The sequence below is a fragment of the Antechinus flavipes genome, chromosome 2 (assembly GCF_016432865.1).
Source record: "Antechinus flavipes isolate AdamAnt ecotype Samford, QLD, Australia chromosome 2, AdamAnt_v2, whole genome shotgun sequence".
NCBI classification, from domain to species: Eukaryota; Metazoa; Chordata; class Mammalia; order Dasyuromorphia; family Dasyuridae; genus Antechinus; species Antechinus flavipes.
In genome coordinates, this window is record NC_067399.1 from 364941616 (window position 1) to 364962260 (window position 20645).

At 34.2% G+C, this 20645-nt stretch overlaps 1 protein-coding gene across 4 annotated transcripts in view; it reads right to left on the reverse strand.

Moving 5' to 3' along the window:
- Positions 1-20645, reverse strand: part of RAPGEF6 (Rap guanine nucleotide exchange factor 6) — a 240557-nt gene that overhangs the window by 118549 nt on the left and 101363 nt on the right. For all 4 annotated transcript variants that reach the window (XM_051978209.1, XM_051978208.1, XM_051978211.1 and 1 more), the window contains exon 7: positions 14813-14944. In XM_051978209.1, coding sequence (XP_051834169.1) covers positions 14813-14944 — 132 coding nt within the window. The remainder of the gene's footprint in view (positions 1-14812; positions 14945-20645) is intronic.

The following is a 20645-nucleotide window of genomic DNA, read 5'->3' on the forward strand; positions in this document are numbered from 1 at the left end:
CTAGCTTTCTGGGGGACCTTCCGATGGGCCTTGGTCATACTGGAGAAGTAAAGAAGACAGAACAGCCATCACCAGGGTCTTTGTCTTCGAGACTGAGTTCCTGCCTCCAGTCCTCTCTGTCTCTCCTGGAGTCTGTCTTCTCTCCCACATCTCTTGGCTCTTATATACTATGTTATAAGTATATTATAATAGGTGTCAACTAGTAGAACTATACTAAGTACTTAGTACATGTAAACTAGAGAATCATTATCTCAATTTCACTGAGTTAACATCTTATTGTAAGATCACTTGTTTTAAGTACACTTGGCCCCCTACAAGTGGTATTTTACATTTTTTTTCATCTTTTTGACAGTAAAGAAGGATTTAAGGAGTTTTAAAGGATGATTTTTAAATTTCCTTAAGGTCAGATCCTTACAACTTGATTTCCTTTCTACAAAAGTGCTCCCCACCTATTCTGAAGTCTGCTAATGGGGTGGGATCAATATGCATATATTGTCATCATTTGTGATTGATATCTGAAGTCAAACAGGGCTAAGGATGCTTCATCCTAATGAGATTCAGCATCAAATGATGGAGTTAATGTACATATCCCTAGTTCAAAATACAAGGTGCCAGGCACATGTGACAAATTCACAAGGGCTTTCTCCTTGCCAAAAAGTATGAGAAGAGGTTATGGATAAAATGAAGAGGTAAAACAGACACCAAGAGTAGTAAATACAAAATAGATTTGGGAGAGCACATAGCAAAGAAAGTGGTTTTAACAATTAACAAGGGAAAAGAAACAAATTCCCTAATGGAGCTCACAATTAACTAGTAGAAAGGGAATAAACCATAAGGTCAGAGTAAGCCACTGACTGGCAGACTAAACTTAAAAGGGATTTAGCACCTTAAAAGACTTAGTTAGCTATAACAAGGAGAAAGCCATCTTAGGGCATGAGAGAAAAATGGGATAAGGAGAAAAACACTATGAGTCAGGGGGAAGGGAATGAGAAGAAAGACATCACGAAGCAGATTACCATGGTAAGACTAATGCCAATAGGAAGTCAGCAAAGATGGTCTCTGACATCTGACTTGGCTTTCTGATGGGATACAATAAGGTAGGGTTACCCAAGACCTCTACAGGGAATGGGACTGTAAGACTGTGCTGATCCCTATCAACACTCTTCCCTGATTGCCTCAGAGAATATTATAACCCTATCAATATTTCAGGCTTTCTCTGCCAACACCACTTAGTTAGTTACCCAGGATCTCAAGATTATGATATATGTGAGAACTTGCTGAGAAAAAATATTCAACAGATCTATCTGCAGGAAATGAGAATTGGCTTACACAAACATCTATAATATCAAAAGTATATTTGTAGCCAATATTACTATAAACTGGAATTTGCTATGAAGTTGAAGAATGACTTCTTTTTTTAAATGTTGACTTCCTATAAACTGATTTTATTAACCAAAGATGGGGTTCTGAGGGATTTGTTAAAACTTACCTTTGTAAATTCTAATTTGTAGAATGAATTGGTTTTAAAATGAAACAGGGATGAGGAGAAACAAATACCACACATTGATCTAAGATAACTGAATTAATTTTTTCCTCAAAGATATCAAATGGAATGAGAACCAGGATATACTGATTTCTGCAACTTTATTTAAATATACATGTGGATGTGTACAAATAATGTTATATATAAAATATATTTGCTTATTTTTATTAGAATTAAATGACAATATATAAATCATTGACTATTCTTTTTAAATGTAAAAGTTATTAATGGAAAAATATAATTTTATATTTTATAATAATAAAAGATATTTTTACAGTGAAATAGGGTAAAGAGGAAAAATTGAAGGTTGAATTCAGGAAAAATGGTATCAGTAAATAACAAGCATTTAAGTGCATGGCATATGCCAGTTGCTGCACTAAATTGGAGATATAAAAAAAAGTAGAAATCAGTTCCTGCCCTCAAAGACCATACATTCTAATAGTAATTGTTCTGGGAAATCATAGCTTTCAGAACTTTAAGGTTGGATCGGGTAAAGGCCAATACTAGCATACTAGGAGTTTGTCTCTAGAATGCTGGTCTGTTTGGAGAGATGGGCAAAGATGAAATCCAGAGACTGGTTCTCTATAAAAGATACTGTGAAATATACCAATATTCAAGGTGTAAAATGAAGAAGGGACTGATTGCTTAACAGAGTTCAAAGCATACGAAATGTGAAGAGTGGTGAGGCAAAGTATAGGATTTAACAAATACAGTTAATGCTCTGTCCAAGTTCAAGCTATTTTCAAGAATTTAGGTCTATTTTATTTTGAAGATGACCCAGTTTGTACCTTATTTCCTATTCTTTCTGCCTGCTCATAAAATACCCCATCAACATACAATGAGTCCATGGACTGCAAAGACCAACTTTCCACAGATAAAAACACTTAAGAGGTCTCAAGACCATGGTTTAACACAGAAGTACTGAGAAAAAAAATCTCCAAATTTGGGATGTGAACATTGAATATTTTGTTTTTTTCATTTTCTCTCCTGGAATCCAGTCATGCCAAGCAACCAGGTAATAAAAGTGATAACTGTACTTCAATATAAAGTGGAAAGAGGTTTCTCTAAGTCCAATACAGAAATCCTCTAACAATATCAAGAACCAGAAGACAACCTGAGACAGGGCATAAATGGGCCTTCTCTGGGCCCCCTAACTTCTATTCTCCTTGAATCCAACAGTAGAAAATACATAATATTTAAAGGGACACAAAGACAACTCAGAATGATTTTTCATATATAAAAGACTGCTTAATCAGACTCCATTTTTGGACAACATTACTAGAAATCCCACAGATCAGAATTTAGGATTCATGTCACTACTGAACAACAAAAAAACACCCATTGTAAGACTTCACAGAATTTTTTCACACATTCAAAATTCCTTTATAAACTTTGGGGGCAAAATGGTTCTTTCTATTAGTACTGCATCTCACAGTAGTCTATTTAGTGTATTTGCTCTCCAATCCTTAAAATAAAATAATGATAACAACTGGGAGACAACATGACATGGTGGATAGAGTATAACCTTCACAATCAGATCCAAGTCTCTCTTCTGACATACCAGCCCCAGTGAGCTAAGGAGGTCACTTAGTCTCAGGGCTCTAGAGAGCCAGCTCTGTGGAGTTTCATCTTAGATTCTATTTATGAAATCATGCTTCCATCCCTAGTCTAACCCAAAAAGCTAATATTTAACCCACAATTACTACTACTAAACTTATTGATTGTCCTAAACCACAAGTCTGATTATGTCACTTTTCCTCTGCTTGCCCATCCTTACCTCCATTCAATAAATTCTAGTGGTACTTTGTCATTTTAAGAATCAAATATAAAATCCTTCATAACCGGGATCCTTCTTATTTTTCCAGTTTTCTTCTCTCGACACATTCTTATGACCCAGTTACTGGCATTCTTCCCATTCCTCACACAAAATATTCATCTTTTGCCTCCATTTATTTTTACTATTGATAGTCTGTCTATAGACTATAAAAACTCTGTCCTCCATCTTCATCTCCTGACGTCTCTGGTTTGTTCAAATCCCCAATAAAACCTTACTTTCTACCAAGAAGTCTTTTCTAATCCTCTTCAAAGATAATGCCTTAGAACCTTCTGTAGATAATTCCCAATTTATCTTGTATATACTTTGCCTGGCACATTGTAAGTGTCTAATCAATTATTGGTGACTTCAGTAAATGCTCATCTACAATTAAGAGTTAGAACTGAACATGGAGTTGAAAAAGAAGTGCAAAATTGTATATCATCACCTTATTTTATCTAGTTTACATGCAGAATATATTTTTTAAAATGCTAAGTTAGATTAAACAAAAGCAGGAATTAATGTTGCTAGGAAAAACAGAACAATTTCAGATATGCAGATGATACCATGGCAGAAAAGATAACAGTGTAAAAACTGGCTTGAAGCTTAACATAAACTAAGATCATGGCAACTGGTCTCACTTGCTTCCTGGCAAATAGAGAGAAAAAAGGTGAGGTTGTACCAAATTTTATATTCTTGGGTTTAAAAATCACAGCAGATGATAAAACTAAAAGACATTTGCTCTTACAAAGAAAGCTGTGAACCATGTAAATAGCATGCCAAAAAGCAGACATCATGTTGCTGACAAAAATCCATATATTAAAAGCTATGGTATTCCTAGTAGCAATGCATGGCTATGAAGCTGGACTACAAAGAAAGTTGAGTGCTACAGAATTAACACTATGATGTTGAAGAAGACTTTTGAGAGCCTTTTGACAGCAAAAAGATCAAATAAGGCAAAGGTTCAAGAATTTGACCATATAATAAGAAGGACTAATTAGAAAAGATCCTACTGTTGGGAAGGAATGATGGGAAAAAGAGAAGACAATGGCAAGGGAGGGGATGGAAAGTATCATAGAAGCAACAAAAATGACTTTGGAAAGACTATGGGAGATCTTTCTTTAGTGGAAGGATCTAGTAATGCTATGATCCAGGGGAAGCACAAAGAGTTGGACACAATTGAATGATTGAACAACAACAATAATAACTCAACTCTAAAATTCAGGGTTCTTTCTACTGCATCATTCACCTTCTCCTTTTCCTTTCTCACTCTCTTTTCTTGTGTTTGTGTATGTGTGTGTTTCTCTCCTAAATCCTTTTATTCTGCCTACAAATATGTTCTAGAATTCACAAACTTAAAAAAATCTTTTTGCTACTTTAACTTTTCTACCATCCAGCTATTATTTCATTTCTCTCTCTGTTTTTACATCACTATCATTTCTAGATATGACACTTCCCTTTGCCATCCCCCTGGAATTAATTGAAACTCTCCCTTGTAACAAAGAAAAGCAATTAAGCAAAATCATCAAAACAATAATTATGAATACTCGGTAGTTTTGTTTTGTTTTAAAGAACTAGGCAGGTAGGTGGCACAATGGATAGAGCACCAGCCCTGAAGTCACAAGGACCTGAGTTGAAATCTGACCTTAGACACTTAACACTTCCTAGCTGTATGACCCTGGGCAAGTCACTTAACCCCAATTGCCTCAAAAAAAAAAAAAAAAAAAAAAAAAAAGAACAGTAAATGGAAAAGATAAGTATAACTGGGGAAAAAAAATACTAAAAGGTAGGGGAGCAAGTCTTATCAATTCTACCTCAATGATAGCTACTTTTTCTCTATTCTCACTATTTAAATTAATAAAGGCTTCATTATTACAAATCAATTCACTTAGAACTAATTTCACCATCCCTATAACTTTCTGGGTCAGAGTGCCCTCAAGGTCCAGACTATCACTATCCCACTTCAGTTAACAATAAAAACAAAAGGATCAATTAAAGTTCATCAATGATCTTCTTATTGGCCAGATTCAATGACCTTCAAAATTTTTTGTATATTCTCTAATGCCAGCTTACCACCATATACAGGATCTCTTAGCCCTTCTCTTCACTTTAGGGCCATCACATATTCTTGGGTTATCCTTAAGCCTCTCTGAGGTGTATGGTGTGTTCAGAGAAGACTAGTAGCTCTGGGGTGAGGGCTGCCAAGCCCTTTACAGGACTGCTTTCCACCTTTGGTGTTCTTCTGATTCATCTAACTCTCACCTATGACTCCAAGAAGCTATAAAATGCACAGTGATCTCACCCTAGTAAACCATTTCAGCAGACAAGCTAAATCAGGTTGAGGATAACCAAAGGGTCTCAAACCCTATAGTAAGTTAGGGGGGTGTCTACCCCAAGCATGTGAAGATATCCCTTGGTGGAATGGGTAGATGACAACAATCTGTCCCAAAGGCCATAAAGTCAGGTGAAGCAGGTATTGTGGTATGCTTATTAGAGCTTGTTGAAGACACTAAGGTCATCCACTGCTTCTTGAGTCAAAACTAGTGTCTGCCCTGGCATTGGACAGTGAAAACTGTGGAAGAAAGGATGAGGCTGACAACTTTGTGAAACTCTGCTTCACTTAACTCCAATTTATGCAAAAATCAAAGGACATCACCATACCATTTTACCATTTCTACCCATTTCAAACCCCTGTGGTGATGGACTAGTGTGGATACATTGGGAGCTGTCACAGGCAGCCCAAGCCCACAGAGATGTCTTCTCTCCAGAAGCAGCTACAAGTCCAGGAAGTCCACTGGTGTCTGAGCAGCCTTTTAAGGATCACATAGCTCACCTCTAGGTATAAGGAAGGAAGTATAAAAGGTGCCCTAAAAATTGTCTACTTATCCAACCCTGGCATAATTACCATGGCAGGGAGGGATTCCACCCTGCAGTTGAAGCACGAAAAAATGTACAAAAACTTCTGCAAAGTTGATTCCACTCACCATCGATATATGGAATGTGTACACATATAGATTGTGCATTGTGTATTGACACAATCTAATAGACCTGAAAGATGAACAGCTTTTGTTGCAAGAGAATTCAACAGGTATGGCATCCAAATAGCAGCCCTGAGTGAAACAAGGCTGGTAAACTAAGGTCAGCTTACTGAAGTAGGAGCTGGATACACATTTTTCTGGAGTAGCAGCAATAAAAGGAAGCACCATGAAGCTGCTCTAGGTTTGCAATTAAAACTAATCTAGTTAAGTTTATATACATTCCAAAAGGAGGGAATGTCAGGCTCATGACAATGAAATTGTTACTTGCAGGAAAACATCATGTCATCATCATCAATGAGATGAGCAAAGTTAAAGAAGCCACCTCAAATAGGGATTATTTATGTTCAACTTGAGGCAGAGGCATTCTGAGATCATATTGGTCTGATCAGCCATAGACCCACACGTTGTAACTCAACTCTTAACAGTGATGTCATTTTGGTCCCTTCAAGAACGAAGAACCACCAAGCCACCAATGTTCTCTGCTTCTTTTAACTGTTCTGTTTTTCCTCCCCTTTCCTGGATCCTAAACCTCTACTCAACTCTTTAATGTGCATCATCCTCAAGGGTCTGTTCTTGGCCTTTTTTTTTTTTTTTTTTTTTTTTTTTTTTTTTTTACCATTTCTTAACTATCAAAGATGTATTACTGCTTCAACCTACATTATTCTCTATGCAAATCATTTCCAAGGATACACAGGGGGTCAAGCTTGCGTGGAGTATAAACAACAATTTGAGGGTGGAGTACTGGTTGTCCTTGGTATGTTCAGGGCTTCTTGTATCTTCTGGGTTCAGAGTTTTTGGGAAATATGGCAACTCAAAAGGACAACTTCAGGACCCCTTAACAATGTGAATATTAAGTTTTTTGAGGGAAGATGTTTTTCTTTTTTAAATCTCTTTAATTCTTAACATTATGGCATATATTAAAGAGTTTAAATATTTTTGACTTAACTAATAAATTCATTATTACCCACTGGAGCTACTGGAAAAGTGTCCTAAAGGCAATGATTTTCAGCAGTGACATGAGGCCCTAAATCAGATGAAGTCTTCATGAAGGATAAAAGGATAAATAATGATGCCAAAGAAAATCCAGGGTAGAGGCCATTCAATCAAGTTTTGAGGAACACACTATACAGGAAGAATCCATGATTGGAAACGCAGTAGAGCACAAAAACACGGCCCTCTGTTTTTTATATTCTAAAGAGGAAGTCCAGGAAGTTTATTGGACTTTTCCGTTTTGGGAGAAAACACTTTCCCTCTGTATATCCTGATAGTCCCCATTTACTAAATCTACAAGTTCACTTCTCTAATGGAGTTCAAAGCAGGAATAGTCTGAAAGCCACTAAGATGATAGAAGGTACTCTAGAAGACCTTTGGGACAATGCTACCAAGAGTTGGTCCAAAGGTTAGGACCCCTATCTGTCATGTAGATTAGATTAGTTTTTCCTTAAAAGATACTCCCAACATGGAGATTTAATTGACTCTAGGGATTAAAGTTCAGGCAGTTAACAGAATTTTCCAAGTACAAAATTCAACCAGTGAGAAAGTAGGAGTTGGTCTCCACAAGGACTGACCTGAGCAACAAAGTAGAGGGAAGGATGAACCAAATGAATCACTGTTGTATCTTTGCTGAATATTCTTTCCATGCTAAACATTTTGTTTTCATGATCTGAACTTGAAGCTCAGATATAATGGGGGGGCAGAGGGGGGAAGGAAGAGGGGAAGAAGGGAGGAAGAAGGGGAGGAGAGAGAAAGGGCATTCTAACCACTTAATGGACCAGAGATAGTCTCATTGCTTCATGGTGAACTTAGTCATCACAAATGAGTTGAGATCCATACAGTGGCTATATAATATCCTCACAAATGGTTCTCCATTCTAGATTTAAATACTACCAGTGATAAAGCAACTTACCTTCTAAAATAGCCTAAACAGATCCTAAAAATTGCTTTATATTGAACCAAAATTGGTCTCTCCCTAATTTTAACCACCTAGACTAGCTCTGCCCACTAGTAACCCTAGAAAAATAAATTTTGTCCCTGATCAATATTGTTAAGGACCACGTCTAAGTGTGAAGGGGCAGATTGATTCTCCGGAAAGCCCCCACAGTTGTGAATCATAACACACCTGAAGGAAATGCATATCAGCCTTTAGTGACACAGATGTTGCTTGTGAATTGGAATGAAATAAATTGGAGGCAAAAGAGAAGAGGAGAAAGGTGAGAGAATGCAACTGCCTGTCTCCTTGTATTATATCATCCTCTCACATGAAGGGATCTATTCTGCTGGTCAGAGTTAGATCCTCAGCAGCCACTAGCAGGTGGCTCCTGTAACAAATAGGAGATCACATTTAATTGTCATCATGTTCCCTTTTTTATCCCCTCCATATTTTTCTCTTTTCTATAGATTAATTTCCACAAGTTGTGAACGAATCCAACCATTCTGGAGAGCAATCTGGAATTATGCCCAAAAAGTTATCAAATTGTGCATACCCTTTGATCCAGCAATGTTTCTATTGGGCTTATACCCCAAAGAAATACTAAAGAAGGGAAAGGGACCTGTATGTGCCAAAATGTTTGTAGCAGCCCTGTTTGTAGTGGCTAGAAACAGGAAAATGAATGGATGCCGATCAATTGGAGAATGGCTGGGTAAATTGTGGTATATGAATGTTATGGAATATTATTGTTCTGTAAGAAATGACCAGCAGGATGAATACAGAGAGGACTGGCGAGACTTACATGAACTGATGCTAAGTGAGATGAGCAGAACCAGGAGATCATTATACACTTCAACAGCAATACTGTATGAGGATGTATTCTGATGGAAGTGGATTTCTTTGACAAAGAGACCTAACTCAGTTTCAGTTGATAAATGACGGACAGAAGCAGCTACACCCAAAGAAAGAACACTGGGAAACGAATGTGAACTATCTGCATTTTTGTTTTTCTTCCCGGGTTATTTATACCTTCTGAATCCAATTCTCCCTGTGCAACAAGAGAACTGTTCGGTTCTGCAAACATATATTGTATCTAGGATATACTGCAACATATCCAACATATATAGGACTGCTTGCCATCTAGGGGAGGGGGTGGAGGGAGGAAGGGGAAAAATCGGAACAGAAACGAGTGCAAGGGATAATGTTGTAAAAAAAATTACCCTGGCATGGATTCTGTCAATATAAAGTAATTATTAAATAAAAATTTTAAAAAAAGATTAATTTCCACAGATCTTTTATACAGTAAGGTTTCAAGACTCTTCACCACATTTAGATAAGCTCCAGCCAGCAAATGTCTCTTCTAAAATAAAGCACTGAAAGGTAAATATAAAATTTCACATATAATAAAATAATCATATCAGGAACATGTCAGGAATATTATCTCTTGATATAAGGACAACAGAAGGAAATCACAATTCAATGTTATCTGAAGTATATAAATGAACTTTTCTTAATTTTTCTATGATACTAGTAATACTGGTAATTTTACTGTATTATTCACATGCTATTACAATTAAAAATGAAACCAATTTTCAATAAATATTGTTTAACTCTTAAGAGATATGAAAGTACTCTGAGTTCTTCTTAAGGAAAGTTCTATGCAAAAATCAATTTAACATTTCTTTTAACAAAAAATAATCAATATACAATGTAATAAAAGTATCAGTATTATTTTCTCCACAGCAAAAAACAAACCAAAAAAAAAATCTTATTTCCCAAAAAAGTTATACAGTTGTACAAGTCTCCTAAGCTGGTGGCAAACCAAAATGATTTAACTACAATCAGAGTATTCTCACTTTGTCCTCCTGTGTTTATTAATCAAATAGTAATCAATTAAATTTAAAATTTAAATCGTTAAATTTCTTTTCTGTTTAAAGTTTGATTCTAGAGGAAGAAAAGAAAATAGAAAAGAATGGAACCAAATAGGAAGACAGAAAGGGAATAAATGTTATATTTCTGAGGTAAAGAAAAGGATCACAAGATTAATCACTATATATATCACTATATATCATCATCTGGTGCCACTGGCAGAAACAGCACATTGTGTTGAATGGTCTGAGGTACTGACCAAAGATGGCATTTCTTACTTTTAAACTCAATATTCTGAGATGGCAAAATTAAGATGCTAAGAAACAGTAGTTTCTAAGTGCTTTTTGTTTCTACCTTGCACGTCCCCATTCTCTATTGCCCATCTAACTTTCACTCATCATTCAAAGATTAATTCAAATATCTAAAGAAAGAGTATTTACTTTAGCCTTTAATGAAAGTCTTCTTCTCCCCAAATTGGTATTATTCTTATGATTTCAATCACACAATTGTAGAACATGTTAGCTACGTAAACATCATCATATATTTTCAATTCTGGCTCCCTAAGTTTGAAGATCATCATCTTATGACAGTACCTTAGCAAGGAAGTTTATTTAAGATACAATTCAATTTTCTCAATTTTTGTTTTAAATCCTGTCAAAACAAATTCCAAGTGTATTCATTAAATTATAAAAATATGCAAATAAGCTATTTTAGGACAATTACCAATATAAATATAATATTTTAAAGACAAAGAAATTTCTTAACATTCTTTCATATTAATGAATATTTTTAAAAAGGAAAGTGATGCTAAATCATACACATGGAAGAGAAGATCAACACTTAAAAGATAATTAATAACATAATTCCATATAATTTGGGTATATTTAAAAGACTCTACAAAAAGTCACAGGAATGAGTCATTAAACCCTCAGTAAACAAAACACAAGTTTCCAAAATCATAGGGATTACATTACTAGAATAAGGTAAAAAGACACATTAACTATAATTTCTCTTCTACCAAGGAAGGTTTTTAGAGCATCATCAAAATCAGTTACATAGCCATGGCAATTTTCTGATGATCCATCACCTATAAATACAGCAGATGGTCTTTTCCTATTTTAGCATTCTGAAGTAGAATGGGGCTGAAAATACAGCGAACAGTATTTCATAGTAAAATATATACAAACCAACAACCTATTTTAAGTTTGGAAAGACATAACTTGCTAACTGCACAAGAAAATGTCTTTCTCTTTGCTAATTTTTTCTGAGGTCTACATGAAATCTTCAATATTGCTATATCAATCATTTTTAAAGCATATAATAGGGACAGCTAGATGGTGCAGTGGATAGAGCACCAACCCTGAAGCCAGGAAGGCCTGAGTTCAAATCCAGCCTTAGACACTAACTGTGTGATGTTGGGTAAGTCACATGACCCCAATTGCCTCAAAAATACATATAAAATAAAGCACATAATAATACATAATATTAGTATTATTTAAAGCTATTCTCTTCCATTTATTTCACAAAGAAAGATGGTTTGGCTTTTCTCTAACCCATTTCACTATCCACCATAACATACATTAGATGACAGAAAGAAGAATGAATTTTTAAAAGTTGATTATCTTTATAAGAGGTTCTCTCTATTTAACAGTTCTATGCCAAAGAAATTCAGTTTAGTATACAGCCAACTAGCGTATCAGGCATGGAGGAATGGAAGAGAAAGAAGAGATTTAGGCTACCTAACAATTCTGATCCTTATCCCTGACTAATCTTAAGAGGTTACTATCTGAAGCATTAAAGTAATACTAATATGGTTTACCGTGATATAACCTATATTTCCTGTATGTGGTATAATCTGTATTCTTTAGAATAGCATGGCTTGAAAATTCTTTCTGGATAAGTATAGTATATATATATATATATATATATATATACACACACACACACACAAGTATAACAATTTAACAAGCCAAGTTAAATGATAAGTTCCTAAGATCACAGAATTTGGAGCTGGAAAGGACTTTAGTGATAATTAACTTCCTCAATTTGCATATAAAAAACTGATGAGGCAGCTAAAGGGCTAAATGTGTACAAGCATACATACCTCATTTTATTGCACTCCATAGAACAATTTTACAAATTGAAGATTTGTGGCAACCCTGCCATTAAACAAATATTTTCAAACATGTGCTCATCTGTCTCTGTGCCACATTTTGGAAATTCTTGCAATATTTCAAACTCTTTTATCCTCATTCTATCCATTAAAGTGATCAATGATCACCAATCTTTGAAGTTACTATTATAATTGGTCTGGAGGTGACAAACTACATCCATATAAGACAGTGAACATAACCAATCAATGTTATTTCTGACTGCTCCACTGATCAGCCATTCTTCTCTCTACCTCTCCTCAAGCCTCCTTATTCCCAGAGATATAGATGAGTTAATAACACTACAATGACCTCTAAGTATTCAAGTGAATAATCAACTGCTGTAGCAAATTTCATTATTCTCTTATTTTAAGAAACTGTCACAGCCACCCTATCTTCAGCAACCACAATCCTTCTTCAGCAAAAAGATTACTATTCACTAAAGGATTAGAAGATAACATTTTTTTGGCAATAATTTTTTTAAATTAAAGTATGCATATTTTTTAGAAATAATACTACTACACACTTAATAAAAAAGTCTACAGTAGAATAAAACCTTAACTGTTATATGCACTGGTAAACAAAAAATTAGTGTGATTTGTTTTGTGATTCTCTACTTTACTGCTGTAATCTGTTACTCAACCCACAATATCTCCAAGGCATAAAATGTAAATTTATAAGCAAAAAAAAAAAAGTCAAATATTCAATGAGAAACTTTTCTATACATTTAATTAAGCTCAACAAAATACTACAGAAAGCATTCCATAAATGCTTGTTGATTGGAACTGTGTTAATCTACCACAAATTAAAAATTCTTTGTAGATTAAATTATTTACAAAACAAAGTTTATATAAAGACAATAAATGAAAACTAAAAGCCATAACAGCATAAATAAGCAAATAATATATTTCAATGTTTGCATTTTAAACATTTTTATTTTATAGTTTTATATTTTCTAATATGTCACTCAATTTACTCAAATAATGTTTCGATAATGAATTGATAAAATGAATATTTACACACATATTTATTTCCATGAATATCAGCTATTTTAAAAAAAAAAAAAGCTCTGGCAAAAGATTAGAAGGGAAACAGAAGCTGGGGAAAAAAATGTTTACAGCTAGTGTTTCTGATAAAGGTCTCATTTCTAAAATACATAAACAACTGACTCAAATTTATAATAATATATGTCATTCCCCAATTAATAAATAGTCAAAGGATATGAATAATTTTCAGATAAAGAAATTAAAGCCATTTCTAGAGATATGGGGGAAAATCACTACTGATTAAAGAAATTAAGATAATACTGAGGTTTTGCTTTATACCTTTCATATGGGCTAAGATAAGAGGAAAAGATAATGATAAATGTTGAAGAGGATAACAGAAAAACTGTGACACTAATATATTGCTGATGGAGTTGTGAATTGGTATAACCATCCTAGGGACCAATCTGGAATTATGCCCAAAGCCCTGTAAAAGTGCATACATACTCTCTGATCCAGCAGTCTTTCTACTGGGTTTAAATCCCAAACAGATCACAAAAGAGGGAAAAGGACTCACATGTGCAAAAATGTCTGTAATAACCCTTTTTGCAGTGGCAAAGAAGTAGAAATTGAATAGATGTCCATCAGTTTGAGAATGGCTGAATAGAATGGAATACTATTGTTCTTTAAAAAATGATGAGCAGTCTGATCTTTCTAAAAAAAGTCTGAAAAGACTTATATGAACTGATGCTGAGTGAAGTGAACAGAACCAAGAGAACATTGCACAAAGTAAAATACTTTTCAACAATGAGGTGATTCAAGGAAATTCTAATGGACTTGGGATGGAAAATACCACTCACATCTGAAGAGAAAACTATGAAGTACTTTCACTTTTTGCTTATTTGTTTTCTTGTTTGGTTTTTTCTTTTTTATGGTTTTTTTTTTCTCTTTTGGTCTGAGTTTTCTCGTACAACATGACAAATATGGAAACGCTTAAAAGAACTGCTTGCTAACTTGAAGGGAAGGGTGTTAAGAGAGGGAGGGAAAAAATTTGGAACACAAAGTCTTATAAAAACAAATATTGAAAACTATACAAGTATTGGGAAAATTAAACGACTGAAAATTTTTTAAAACTGGCAAAAGATATACATTATTATTACATGAATAATATCTATACAATGTCACGAAATTTAAGAATTAAACATTTGCAAAAATGCAAGATTCAGAGTGCAATTAATCCACCAGTTAATCCAAACAATTACAAAATCTTTTATTATAGAATTGCCAGATTTATAATATCCCTTTCCCCTACTGTTCAATTCTTCTACAAGAAAGCAGCTAATAAATTCTTAACATATCTGTAAGAATAGAATATTGTAGAACTGTTTGGATACTCTAATATTTAGTTATTTATTGTTTATAAAAGTGATAAAGATAATTCTTTCAGTTACTATAACAAAACCTAAGATAGCTGTTCTTAAAGCATTACCTGGTAGATATCAGATAAACTGCTGCTCCCTGAGTCACTGGCAATGCTACATCCAGACTGGCTAGAAGGGACATGGGTCACCTGTGGATGAGGGTTTTCAGTAAGGTGCAACTTGTTAAGGTCTGCAGGAAGCTGAAAAAAAGAAAATAATATTCAAAGCCATACCCTTTAAAATGTTCTTGATGTTAATATTCCTACATGAAATAACTTTTCACTTTAGGTCTACATTTAGGCATTTTAGGTACACCTCAAAATTTTAATATTATAAAAATATTTAATAATTATGAGACACTTCTAGAGTTCTAAGGACACAGAAGGTTTTTCAAATAAGAAGTTAATACAACTAACATAGAAAATCTGTCACCCTCCTCTTTTAGTAAAGATCCTATCTTTGTAGGATTTGGGGAAAGAAAGGACCTTGATAAAGGAGGAAAAATTGGTGGAAAAAAAAAAAAAAAGATTCCAAATTCACTTCCAAATGAAACTATTTGGTGGTCCAATATGGATACAGATAAAATGCTTGCTTCCATTGCAACAAAAATATTTCTGGACTTTAGTAGAATATAACTATAAGCTTTTTGTGTAAGAGAAGGATTTTTTTTTTCATTTTCATTCAACATGAAAAGAATATTGACTGAACATGTAACAGCACTGTGTTATGGCAAAAATAGTTGATCAAAACAAGAAATTAGGTAATAGCACATAGTGTACTTCAATGAATAAGATTCCAAATGCCAGGCTAAGAAAGGAATTTTTACCTGATAGAAATGGCTAGGAATGACAGACTTCTCACACTAAATACCAAATTAAATTCCAAATGAATATATGACCTAGATATAAAAAGTCAAATTACAGTCAATAAATAAGACTGTTTCCAACATTGGGAAAACAAGACAGGCAAAAACAGTCCCTGTCTAAAGCTATCTGTCTAATGAGAGAGCCAAGTAAATAATTATAATTATGTTAATACAGAAACACACGAACACACACACATACACACACACAATAATTGGAGAGAATCTTGGAGACAAAGTGCCAACATTGAGGAGGTTCAGAAAAGGCATTGAAAAAACAGATGATATATCTGAGAAATGACATTATTCTAGATATGGAAAGACATCCACTGGCAAAGTATCTTATTTGAAGAAGGCAGTATCACTGAATTACAGTGTATGTTGAAACAAGTCAGATGTTAAAAAGACTGGAAAGGAAGGAAGGGATAGATAACCAAACAACAACAAAACCCTAGAGGATTTTATATTTGGTCCTGAAGATAATATGGAATCAGTGGAGTTTACTGAATTGGGAAAGAAGGGGCAGGGAGGGAGTGACATGATTACAACTGCATTTTGAATTAGCCTCTTGATTGGCAGATGGACTAGATTGGGGAGCTGCATAAGGCTGAGAGGTCAACCAGCAGGGTATTATTGGTCCAGGTGTAAAGTGATGAGGACTCCCACCAAGATGGTAGATATTTTCAGGACAGAAGAGGGGATTTATAAAAGAGATGTTGTAAATGCAGAAATAAATACTTGGCAACAGATTAGGTATAGGAGTAGACAAAATGAGGAGTCAAAATGACATTTTGGTTTCAAATATAAGTACATAGAGAAATGTTGGTGGTTCAAATGGGATATATGATCACATGTAAGGTCAACTCATAGAAAAATATGAGAAGACATCCTTTTCTATGGATAGAAAAAGTTCTTGATCAAACAAGAAATAGATTATAATAAAATGGATAATTTGATTATATAAAAATTTAAAGTTGACACAAAATCAATAGTTTATTAGTTTGCTTGCTATCTTGGAAAGGAGGGAAAGTAATGGAGGGAGGGAGAAAAAACTGGAACGCAAAATCTTACAAAAATGAATGTTAAAACCATCTTGTAAATGAAAAAATTATAAATTATTTTAATTAATTTATATTTATATTTAATTAATATATATTAATTTTTAAAAGTTTTTAATCAATATAGTTGCTTAGAAAAGAAAGTTAATTAGGAAAAATTTTGGCAGTATGTTTCTCTGATAAAGGTCTGACAATGAAGATATAGGAAACTGATAGCTATAATAAGCCATTCTCCAGAGAAAAATGATCAAAATATAAATATGAATAAGTTTTTCTAAAAAGGAAAAGCTATGAGGAACTATGTGAGGGAAAAAAAAATGCTCCAAGCTGTTAATATTAAGAGAAATAAGAATAAAAACAACTCTGAAGTTCCACTTCACATCTATCATATTGGCAAAGGTGACCAAAAAAGGAGAAAATAATTGTTTTTAGAAAGGGTATTTTATTAATGCTCTATGGTGAAGCTGTGAACTGATTCAACTACTCTAGAAAACAATTTGGAGCTAATACCAAAACATCATTAAACCATGAATGCCTTTGAAGATATCAACTAGGCTTTTACCCAAAAAATTAAAAAAAAAAAAAAAAAAAAAAAAAGGAAAAGGATCCATGTGTATAAAAATATTCATAACAACACTTTTTGGTTTTAGCAAAAACTGGCATGTAGGAAGCATTTCACAAATGCTAGTCTACTGACAAAGAATTAGAAACATGGATGTCTACTGACTGGGCAATAATTAAATTAAGGCATATGAATATGACCAAATAATACAATATTATTAAACAGGTTAAGAGAGACCCAGAACAACTGTATAACCTACATCATAACACATGCCCATGCATGAAAAATATATGACTATAATACTGATTGGCACCAAGATGGGAGAACAGCTGACATGCTGAAGGGTAGCAGAGGAATCCAAAAAGGTCCTGACAGACTATAATAATAGATGACTATAACAATAGATCACAGTTTAATGATGTTTTGGTGTTAGCTCCAAATTGTTTTCTAGAGTAGCTGAATCAGTTCACAGCTTCACCATAGAGCATTAATAAAATACCCTTTCTAAAAACAATCATTTTCTCCTTTTTTGGTCACCTTTGCCAATGTGATAGATGTGAAGTGGAACTTCAGAGTTGTTTTTATTCTTATTTCTCTTAATATTAACAGCTTGGAGCATTTTTTTTTTAGATATGCCATCGTTGTGAATGTAAATGTTTGTATTTAGGGTAAAAAAATGAATATGAATAATATTGTAACATGTAAACTACAATTTGTATGTGGCCTAGAATTTCAGTAGTCTAGAAACTCAGTAAATTAAAAAGATAATAACATGATATAACAAGGATATCAGTAGAATACTCTGCCAGTCTAGCTACAATCTAAGATCACATGTGACCAGACCTTTTTTTTTTCTTTATCATTTCTTTAAAGACATCTCTATGATATTCAGCAACTCCTACCGAATATTGGTATTTTAAAATTGAACCTTTGTCTCTGGGGGAAGATGCTCTGTATAGTCCCAAAGGCAATCCAGCCTGCTTTCCTTTTCCCGTTTAATTATGAACCCAACTAGTTACTGATTAGCACTCTTTGTCCTAGGAATACCCTGAGAGAAAAGATTATGTCACAATCTAGGTAATACATGTTCTTCATGAACTTGGTATTTCCTAGCTAGATATTCAAATCAAATTCTTTTGAATGGAGAAAAAGATCTTGGCCTGAACAAAAGCAGCATAATTATCATCCATAAAAAGGACATCATCATCCAAAGGAAAACATTCTTCAATCCACTCTCTGGTGGATCTCCTCCATCAAAGTATTCATTATTGGTGAACAGAAATATCCTTTTATGCCTTGGTTTTTATGAATGAAGGGTTTCCAAACAGAGCTGTTTTTATTGTTATATATTTTAAGGACACTAGAATTATTTTTAATATATGAATGGAGAAACCTTGTTGGAAAAAAAGCCAGGATTTCACTATATTGAGTACACTCTCCTCTCCAATCTCTCCCTTTTTACTGGTACCCGCCTTAATTCCTACAAATATGCCCCAAAAGCCTTCATCTTTAAAAAAAATTCCTCAATAAAGTTCCTTCTATCACTACCAGCTCTTGTCTTAGATCTTTCATGTCCTTCTCAACTTTTCCAAAGTCATCTATAATATATGTGTCTACTTTCTATCTTCTAAATTCTCTGCAGTCTGGTTTCTGACTAATTCATTCAAATCAAATTGTTCTCTCCAAAATTATCAATGACCAATTATTAATTGCCAAATCTAATAGCCTTTCCTTAATACTCATTCTTCCTGACCATTCTTCAAGAATCTGATACTTTGTCCTCCTGTCTTCTCTTTTTTCTTCTAGGCATCTTGAGAGTCTACTTTCTCATTATTTTCTTCCTACCTGTCTGTCTGAACCTTCTCAGGCTCCTTTATTGGTTCTTTATTCATGAGATTTTCATTAACTGTGGATGTCATCAAAGGCTGTGCCCTAGGACGTTTTCTCTTTTTCTCTATATAATATGTCAAGTATGAAGAAAGGAAATAAGCATAATACAGGCCAGATGCTTTACAAATAATATCTCATTTTGCTTTGCTAATTGTTTTACAAATGGGATCTCCAGAACCCATATCCTATCCCACTGTGGTACCTAGCTGTTTAGCTGCTTAGCTGTATCTCATCAACCCCCATGGATTCAATTATTATTTCTAAGCAGAGGGTTTTTTTTTTCATATAATACATAATATGCACAAGTTTGTATATGGATATGCCAATGTAAATGCAAATTTATATATACATATATATGTATACATGTTCAGCCCCAGTTTCTCTTGAATTCAAGTCCTGCAATACAACTGAAATATTAAATTGAATGTTCTATCCAGGTGTCCTCAAACCATGGCCCGTGGGCCAGATGCAGCAGCTGAGAACATTTATCCCCCTCACCCAGGGGCTATGAAGTTTCTTTATTTAAAGGCCCACAAAATAAAGTTTTTGTTTTTACTATAGTCCGGCCCTCCAACAGTCTGAGGGACAGTGAACTGGCCCCCCTATTTAAAAAGTTTGAGGACCCCTGTTACTCTAAACTCTCAATGTTCCAAACAGTACTTGTTATCTTTCTTCCTAAATCCTTTCCTCTTCCCAAATTCCTTAGAGGACACCATCACCTTCCCAGTTACACAGGTTTGTACCGTGTCATCCTTTACTCCTGATTTGCACTTAGCCAACATACCCAATCTTTCAACAAAACTTGGCTACTTCTATAATGTCTTTTGTGTATGTCTCCCTTTCTTCATTGACACAGCCACCATATTAGTTAAGGTAGGCCCTGATCACTTCTCAAAAGGACTGCTGCAATTTTATTTGATTTTCTTTTAATTTGCTATTCTTGCTTTCAAGCCTGTTCCTATTCCAATCCATCTCTCATTCAGCTGCCATAGTGATTTTTCTAAAGTGTAAGTATAACCATGTCTCCTTTTTCAATATATAGTACTGGCTCCTTATGACATACTCAAGGATCAGATATAAAGTTCTCTATCATTTAAAGTTCTTCATAACAAACTGTCCAGTAATTATATACACTGCTGTCCACTAAAGAATTTATGGATAAGCTGTACTGACCTATTTATTATTGCTGACAAATAGTCATTCATCTTCTTACTTATGTCCTCCCCAAATCTGCAAAACTTCTAGCTTCTCCTAATTTTCTAACATAAGTTCCTTTCTTAGTGTCTCTGGATTTCTTCAAGCTTCAATGCTACCTTCTGCAAGAAGCCTTTAATCTGGAGTTACTTTTCCCTGTGAATTTACCCCCTATCTATATCTAATATTTACATATTTACGTACATGGGTCTCCATTAAAATCTAAGCTCTATGAGCAAAGAAGAGATTATCATTAGATACCAAGTACATAAACAACATATACTCAATAAATATTTGCTGATACTGTGAATTTTTATTTTTCCTACTAATATTTC